The sequence below is a fragment of the Melanostigma gelatinosum genome (genome assembly GCF_949748355.1).
Source record: "Melanostigma gelatinosum genome assembly, chromosome: 10".
Taxonomy (NCBI): domain Eukaryota; kingdom Metazoa; phylum Chordata; class Actinopteri; order Perciformes; family Zoarcidae; genus Melanostigma; species Melanostigma gelatinosum.
In genome coordinates this window covers 20,007,703-20,016,804 of record NC_136643.1, presented here as the reverse complement: position 1 = coordinate 20,016,804, position 9,102 = coordinate 20,007,703, and the positions used below count along the sequence as shown (strand labels likewise).

General features: G+C 43.6%; 2 protein-coding genes across 2 annotated transcripts; one reads left to right on the top strand and one right to left on the bottom strand.

Annotated features, from left to right (window-relative positions):
* Positions 1–900: 900 nt before the first annotated feature.
* Positions 901–3,549, bottom strand: LOC306783252 (claudin-14-like; the record flags this gene model as incomplete). The annotated part of the gene is made up of 3 exons (XM_079276825.1): positions 3,418–3,549; positions 1,761–2,022; positions 901–1,407 (listed from the first exon to the last, which is right to left on the bottom strand). Exons 2-3 carry the CDS (start codon positions 1,992–1,994, stop codon positions 901–903), a joined length of 741 nt encoding a protein of 246 aa, XP_079132951.1. The 5' UTR covers positions 1,995–2,022; positions 3,418–3,549.
* Positions 3,550–5,500: 1,951 nt separating this feature from the next.
* Positions 5,501–9,102, top strand: LOC306783120 (F-box only protein 47-like; the record flags this gene model as incomplete). The annotated part of the gene is made up of 10 exons (XM_079276647.1): positions 5,501–5,702; positions 5,996–6,157; positions 6,406–6,482; positions 6,757–6,831; positions 7,048–7,156; positions 7,305–7,478; positions 7,654–7,803; positions 7,917–8,059; positions 8,579–8,738; positions 9,002–9,102. The coding sequence occupies 10 exons, from the start codon at positions 5,501–5,503 to the stop codon at positions 9,100–9,102; spliced, it is 1,353 nt and encodes a 450-aa protein (XP_079132773.1).

Below are 9,102 nucleotides of genomic sequence, written 5' to 3'. Positions count from 1 at the left end.
GGACAGAGAAATGCCAAATTCTAACCCTACAGCAGCAGGGTTTCCTGAGTGTTCAAAGCAAATAATCAACAATGGATTTTTGAGCCAAAAAGTGTCACTTTGTCACCTACTGTAGGTTTTTGTCACAGCAGACGTTTGGACATGCCATAGGAGGAAAAGCACAGGTGGAACTAATGCTGTCTTTTCCCTTCATATATCCCAGTAACCCCGGTGCTGTGCTTTTCTGACTTTTACTTGACAGAACGTCTGCTTTATCGGCTCATTAAAAACAATAAAAAAGTATTTTATAAAGCACTCCTCTATGTTTAAATCATCAGAAATGGCCATTGTGTTTTTATTTTCTTTGGCATGAAAATATTGCATAGTGACATAAAACATCCATCTACTTTAAAAGTACCATAATATTTGAACTGGCAACAGAAAGAGTTAATCCCAACAAGAGAGTAGGCTAGAACAAGGAAGTGACAGAACAATAGCTCAACCATTAACGTGTGTTTCAGCATACGATGAGGAATTTGTACGTGGTTTCTTCCGTGGCTATTTGCAGTAACATATTGCCACCTTCTGGTCCTTCGGTTACACAGCAAGAGGTCAACAAGGTTTGAGCTCTCAGTTTTCTCTCACACACACACACACACACACACTGTGAGTTATGTTTGGCTATTAAGCTCAGCCTAGAACTGGTCATGTTAAAGTTAGAGGAAAGCCTGAGCAGATTTTGATATCCTTTCCAAATCAGATTTTTGGTCAAACATGGTGGTGTAACTTCTTTCCCTTTCCATTTTTTAAACTCTTTTTTTTCCGGTATAGATATACTTGTTAAGATATTACGTGGGAGAAGTGTTCAGTTTTGGTCTTTTTAACAGTCTCAATAGTTTTGCAGTTGTGCAGTTGGTGGTCTTAGACGTAGTTGTTGAGCCTATAGCCGCTGCTGGAAAGGGAGCAAAGTGAGGGAGCGCGATTGTCCTTCAGGGCCTCGGGGGGCTTGTAGGGGGGAGCGGGAGGGTATATGTGGTTGAAGGCAGGGGGAGGTGATAACGGTCGACCCCTCTGCACATGGAGGGGCCTCCGTGACCTGTCGCTGCTGCTGCTCCCGCATAGCACCATTCCTCCGGTCAGACTGACGCAGGCCGAGGCGTAACCGAGGTACACGGCCAGGCCGATCTCACACTTCATCCCGCTGGGAAGGAAGGGGTCGTAGAAATCGATGATGACATCGTTGGTGGTCCAGGACACGGTGACCAGGCAGAGTAGGCCAGCGCAGAGAAAACATATCCCCCCGCTTAGCACCAGCGAAGACTTGATCGAGGAGTCACGGACGAAGCGGGTACACTTCATCCCCGTCACCGAAACCAGAGATGCCAGGACTGAGGTGACGCAGGAGAGCACCATGAGCGCCCGGGCAGCCTAAAGGGAAGAGAAAACACAAGCACTTCAACATTGGGATTAAAACCGATTCCTATTGTAGCCCGTAGGGTTAGAAAAGTGCAACTGCTTGGTCATACCGGACCATCCATCTATATATCTGGGCAATGCAATTATTAGGGCAGCAACTAACAATAGTTAAAAGCCCAAAGATATTTAGTGTACAATGATATGAAACAGAGAGACGCAGAAAATCCTCACATTTGTTGAACATTGTTGCTTGAAAAAACGCTGAAAAGATTATAAATAATCAAAATAGCAATTCATTTTTTGCTGTCTCCCATGATGAGGTGCTTTGGATAAAATACTTTCACTAACTGGTGGCTGCGTAGTACCTGCAGGTCGCGTGGCAGCGCCAGTAGAGATCTGTACAGCTCACATTGGTAAATGCCAGTGCTTTTCCACACACACTCCATCCACAGGCCTTTCATGTAGGCGGTGGTTGTGATGATGTTGGAGCCCACATAGGCTGTGCTGCGCCAGTGGGGGAGCAGAGTTGCAACAACAGTTCCTACAAACCCCAACAGTCCCAAGAAGAAGCCGAGGAGTTGAACCGCCGTGCTGGCCATGATTTGCTGACCGGGATGGATGTTCAAACTGCAAAGCACAAAGTCACACTTATAAGTCACTGGTTATAAGTGCGTAGGAGGCACTTAAGAGCAATTGGATGTCTCAAAATGCATGTCATCAAGCAGGCTCATGAACATCTATTGGATCCACAGATAACATGAGTAAAAGGGAGAATCGACACACAGGAACGCCATGTCGCAGCATAAAAAAGAAACGCTTTCAGAACAAAACTTCAGTCCCGCAGGCTGAAGAAGAGGCTGGATTCCTCCTGTTATCTGCATGGTCCCCAGCAGTACAGTCAATTCCACTGAGCTTACATCCAGTCACAGAGTCTGAGCCATTCCTCAAGTGTGTCCGGAGTGCGGGCAGAAATAGCTGCGGAAACTCTCTGGCATCAGTCTCTGGTGAGTGGCAGGTGACTGCATCTGTGACTAATGAGTGCAGTGTTCAGCTTCACCTGTTTAACGCTCTCCTCCGGAGGGCAAACCACAGCAGTCTATTTGTTAAGCTCCCCACCACCCCTCAGGAAGGAAGAGAGCGAGCGAGAGAGGAAATTAAGCATTTACAGGAACCACCCAAGCTGAGAGTACTGTTATAAACCACTAACTTTGAACATTTGTCACAGCTCTGCAGGGTATTTGAGAGAGAGAGCGACTGAATGACTTGATAGAGCGCTGAGCCCCAAACTGTGACAATAAGGGATAGTAGTGACTTATGTTGTAATAATTGACAAACTCATATAATGCCATATTTGATCTCTGACCTGGCGCTCAGTTCTACATTCATAAGTTCACACAGGATACACTCTGGGTGAGAAACCCATTTGGTAGTTAAGCATTTACTTCTGTTCCTTCTCAATGTTTTGAACAAAATGCTCTCTGCTGCTTAGTTTCTTTTTTCATAGCGCAAGTGAAAAAACCCTGAATAATGTGGGGACACATTTTCTAACAATGACAATCAAAGTCTCGAAAAAAATACATCAAACAATGAAAATGTAATTTAATGAACTGAGGAATAACACCAACTTAAATGCAAAATCCCCTGTTGCCTCGGCAAGAATGAAGCAGAGCGACTTTAAATGTCAAAACAAAGAAACCAAACTGCGCTCATACATTGTGTAACTTCCTCAGAGAACAGTGGCTGTTTACAAAGCCTGATTATTGTCAGTGTCAGACCCGACACTGCTGGGGCCTCTTGAAATATCAGATACAAGCCTCATTGTGTTTACTTAATGATTGACTACACTGAAGGCATAACTAGTGAGCAATAGCAACAAAGGCAAGGCTGTGACGACCATCTTGTTTTTGCTGTTGGCTTACCCACAAATCAACCCACCCAAGAGCAAAGCCAAATGTAATGTTCATATACTTTTTTTTACATTTCACTTATTAGTAAAAGCTCGCCACAGTGGAATATACTCACCAACAAGGTCACAAGAGGACGACAGATCCATGATCAGAGGTGTCCAGATGGTACACTTCCAAATAAATAGGCCATTGGCACTGATTCCACACTGTCCAGCTCCTTCTGTCTCCACTGCTGCCTCAAAAGTCAAGGAATATGTGTCGAATATGTGACTGGTCAGTGTTAGATATCATCATCGTCCTTATCCCTGTCAGCATCAGGAGCATCGCGTTACAGATGACATGAGAGACAGTCCCGGTGATGGCTTGTTGCTCTCTAGACAGATGAACCCGTGGACCCGGAGGCAGAGCCGTGTTTCCAAGCAGAGACACACAGAAGAGATATTGTCCTCACCGGTTGTGCTGTTTTTTTTGCCTCACTATCTAAGCTCTCTGGAGCGCCACATCTGTTGAAATGGATAACAGACAAAATGAAAAGAAAGAATGAAAAATTCAATGACTTCATGAGTGCATCAACTTAAAGGCAACGGGAATATACATCAACTACAATTAGGGTTCAAGTTGATAGCCAAGCTGTTGATGTGGTGCTGTATGTGTTTGTGATTGCGTGTGTGGTACCTACTGTCCTGCAAGCCAGGTGAGGTCATTCAAAACGGGTTCCTCTGAGGTCCATCTTCTTCCTTGGCAGTTCTTCTCTCTCTCTCTCTCTCTCTCTCTCTCTCTCTCTCTCTCTCACCCTCTGCGCCCCGAGTGTAACCTACCGTGACATCCTGTTGGTATACAAGGGCATTTTCCCAGCCCTTCCCCTGGGTCCCTTATGCACTTCTCTGTGAGAGCACTGTAGAGAAGGGATGATCCTCTCCAAGGTCTGCCTGTGGGAGACGCCATCTGAATGTGGAACACTTAATAGTCTTAGTTAAGCAGAATAATCCTGTGATTAGCAGCTGAGCATAGCTGAGCATAGCTGGTCTGTTGTGCACAGCGCTGGAGGGGTAACACACAATCATAATAGTGTGTGTAGTACGGTTCTTCATTTTTTGTGTGTGTATTTATGTCTTCAGAGGTCTGAAAACCTGGACTTTTATACTGCACATATCTTTTTAACGATATATATGTGCGGATATACACAACATTCTTAAAATATAGTACGAACTACATATCATTATAGGCCCTGCACTCCCACACAGGTGTTGGCCATTCTGTCTGATTAGATCATGAATTAATTAAAGCCACATTAACATCACAGACGACTTTCATAACATTCATAACTATTCAGCCAAAACACCTGTATGGGCGTAGTGTAGGGCGTTTAAGATAACTGGTTATGCAGTAAATAAATATGGTGCAGGAGCAATCTGTTGCTGCTAGATTATTATTTGATATTTGAGAGAAAAAACATGCAACCTGCACAAAATAATTCAGTTAAAAGCCAACCTACGTTTATCTGTCGGCTCAATGTATCGTTACACACTTCTTACAGTCTGTGGTTACACATTAATTAACTCATTCAATAATTGTATACCTTTTTCTGACACAGAGCTGCCTAATTATTACCGTGTATTACTATTGTTACGCTGATATATTAAGTAGAGGCTATGTGATCTGGGCCACAGTACTATGTAGTACTATGTACACAGTACCATTTACTATCACAGTAAAGTCATTTGTTTCGCGCCGTTGTCTAATAACACGGTGTCATCAAAGACATCTAACGCTAGTTTACTCCAGTATCTCAGAAGACATTTGCTGCCTCTCAAAATCACCAAGTTAATAGTACTGGTAAGATATTATATTAATTTAACTATTAGCTATTGCTATTGATTATATGTTTCAGTAAGTGACTACGCCAACTTCAATGTTAATGAAACCGCTACTATATTCATCTAGTTTGTCAGGAGTTTAGTTTATCAGGTTAGCTAGCAATACTGACTTAGCATTAGCTGCTCCGTTAGCAATACTGACTTAGCATTAGCTGCTCCGTTAGCTATACTGACTTAGCATTAGCTGCTCCGTTAGCTATACTGACTGAGCATTAGCCGCTTGCCTGAAAGTTTTTTTTAAGCTAACGTTAGGTTAGCTTGAAAGTTTCTTGTAAAATTTGCTTTATCTTGTTTATTACAGTCAATTCAGCGGTGCAAGTCATGGTGAGGAAAGCCACCAGAAATGTGGTGAAGTACACACTGACACACAAGTCCCACAAGAGGACACCTCGTCGTCGGCCACACCCGACCAGAACCATCGTGACCCGCAGCCAGTGTACTACCGTCGACACCACTAGCGGCAGCTTCTTGTTCCAGAGTCTCCCGTCAGAGGTGTTCGACATGATCCTGGCTAAACTGTCTGGTAGGTGGAACTAACATAATTTTAACTTACATGTCTGACAGAGTTTGTTTGAAACGTTCATGTATTTGGGATATTTTACATTTAAGGCTTATACTTACAGTCAATATGAATAATATGATTCATAAAATTGTACTTCAACTGTATGTTCTAACACATTTTTTGAATGTGTGAACCAAAAATCCAATTATACCACTACGTTTAGGACACATTTGTACAAGTTAGTGAAGAAAAAAAAGAGTATTTTCAGTCTACATATTTGAAACTTGATAATAAACAATGTGTGTGTTTGTCAGTGCTGGAGATCAGTGTGCTCAGCATGGTGTCCAAGGCAATCACGAGATACATTTTGGACTACATCTCCACCCTGGCCTGGAAGAATAAAACGATCATTCACAGCTTTCACCACTCCACCTGCCTCGAACAGAGATCCACGATTGAACACTACAGAGACCTGGGTACGTGGATATGCATATTTAGCTGAATGTTTTACTTTGTATTGCTCTTCAGACCGTAGAAGTTGAAATTTATAATTAACAACCTATTGATCTGTGGCAGGCATATTACCGATAGGCTATCCCGGCATTTAACATACACTTGAATGACCACCGTACAGTACGATGGACAAGTTACGCTGTCAAGTGAAGGGAGAGGAAAGATCAAAATCGATTTAATTTGACAATGTACTTTGTGTTCAATGTCTCAGGTTTGTTGTTCAAGAGATGTACCCTGTTGCAACCAACAAAGGACAGGTTAAAGTTTATCTTTAGCAAGTTTTCACAGGTAAGAAAAGGAGAGGTGAGAGGACGAGCCAGCAAGATTAGATAATGTCACACCAGGCTGAACTATTTGATTTATTTAAGACTAGTCCTGAAAAGCTAAACAGTTTACAGAGTGTCATTTGACCTCATTACCTTTGGAATGCTGCACATGCCAAAATTGCAATGTTGTAGCTGAAACGATATATTATTCAGCCTTAATATCTGTTGATCATAACCTATGTCCTATGCTAATAATAAGGCAAAATAAATTAAGTTGTCCCTCTGATCTGTTTCAGATTCCGTGCTTCCTGATGGAGCAGTGTTTAGCACCAGACTGCATGGGCTTCTCCAGCTACGGAGTCTTCCTCCAGGTGAGGGCCTCATATAAAGATAAACTGAAGCTTGGTTGTGATTAAAGGAAAATGTAGAAACACAGAATATATGTATGGTTGAGAAATCGTAGGCTTCTTATGAATCACATCTCACCTTTGTGTGTCATCCCAATGTCTGGAAACAATCAAGCAGGGAAATATGACTCTTTTCTGTTTTTGAAAATGTTACGTTATGTACTGTTGAATACTTCACAGACACTGATCGCAGGGTGGGATAAGCTGGAGTGCCACAGAGTGTTCAACTTCCTGAGTGACCTCACACATCTGCTGCAAAAGATAGAGGCCGTCATCATGGGGAAACCAGGTGTGTAGAGGTGTAACATGGAGAGCAGTCCCATCAGAGAGGATCATTTCTTTATGCTCTGGGCCTTTTCCTCTTGAGCCTCGTTAAAAGTCTTAAAAGACATGATTCCAAAAAAACCATCTTTCTCTATTCCTCCGTCTGTCCTCAGGGGTGAGTTGGGACCAGAAGCTGCAGCTCCGTCTATTCTGCCGTAAGGTTCTGTTGGACCCGTGGCCGAGCCAGCTAGAGTGCGAATTCTGGCTGACGCAACTCCTGAAGCCTTGGCCCATGGTCAGCCAGGCACAACTGCTGTTCATCCTCTACGGACCTCTGATGCCAGAGGGTGAGGGTGGTGTGTGTTTGTTTGACTTCATGAGAACACATTTATCCGGCTGATTTGAGTTTAGTTGAGACTGTCGTTGGAAAGCGTGGCTTGCCTCCTATTCAGCTTGTTTTTCTTCCACCATAGTGATGTGGTGTAGCATGACACGGTTATTAAGGTGCTCTCCTCCATGCAGGCACCTTCGGGTGGCAGGATCTGGTGGCGAGGGGGCTGCCTCACTGCGCTATGTGGGACCTGGCCAGAGCCGTCCTGATGCTCTTCAGCAAACTAGACGCCAATTGCCAGACCGACAACTCCCTGCTGGCGATCTTGGAGGAGCTCATTGGTATCGTACTTCAGTGATCCTCTAATGTTTTCATGTCACAGACAAACACATATTACGGTTACGGACCCCCCCACTGATCGTATATATATGGTCCTCCTCCTTATAATCTTCAGTCATCCCTCAGCGATGGCACATGGAGAATGTGGCTCGTCTGTTGGTGCTGTGTGGCAGCAGTCTCTGCTACACCGTTCTAGCCAGCAAGACCGTCAACGGACAAATTCTCGAGGTCTCCAGACTGATTGTGTACATCATACTGGTGAGGATACGAGTTGTTTCATCATCAGCTCGAGGAAATTAGCTGGCATTTTGGTTAGTAGTGGTATGTTGGACCGTTATTGGCTTTTAATTGAGAATCAGGTGTCGGCCAGCATTGTACAGTTGATTAATAGCAGATTAAACATAGATTCAGGACAAGTGTGCATCCAGGAATAGCTTGAGGAAAACAGTAAAATGAGTCATCTTAACTTCATCAGCTATCGCCTTGCCCTGGTGTGACTCATTTTGCCACGTCTGCTTATTCCTGTTCAGGGTCAGGGGGCTGCAGCCTGACCCAGAATGCACTAGTCAGACAGATCTCTCTTCTATTAAAACAGTCTCCAGTTACCTCACTGTCATCTCCGGGCTATTAGAGTCACTTGTGCTGTCCATGGTGCCAAATGTATTCAGTTATTCTGTTACCTCCTCAATCGGTCGCCATAACAGTTTATTGAACATCATTTGTGCTGTGAAAAGGCATATTGGTTCAGCTTTCTGTTTCGTCCTGTTCCATCCTCAGGTGTGTGAGAAAGACGGCTATCACATGACGTGGGCGGTGAAGATGGTGCAGCAGATCTGCAAGGTGTTCAGAACGGCTCACGAAAGGTTCTGCTTCATCCAGCAGCTGGAGAACATGTTTTCAGAGGTCACCAGGGAGTGTTTTGCGTTGTCTGCAACAGGTGAGGAGGAACGGCTTCCTGGAGTGTAAATTACATTTTTTTTGTATTTTTTCAAAAATGATTCTTGGTTCCTAGTAATAATGGTTCCTTGCATCGAGAAATGTAATACAATCATAAAAGTATTTTAGAAAAAGACAAACGTAGAAATGTTTCTTCTTGTTAATCATATTGGGACCACCCAGATCTATCTTGAATACCTCCACAGGGCCTCTGGTTCACATTAAAAGCAATATAAAAAGTAATTAATCATCATGTGTTTTCAGGAAACCATCCTAACGACGGCGAGATTTTCCAGACCCTGTGTTTCCTCATGTCCTCCAGTGCTCGCTTCCACACCAAATTCCTCCACATGTTCCTCAAATAG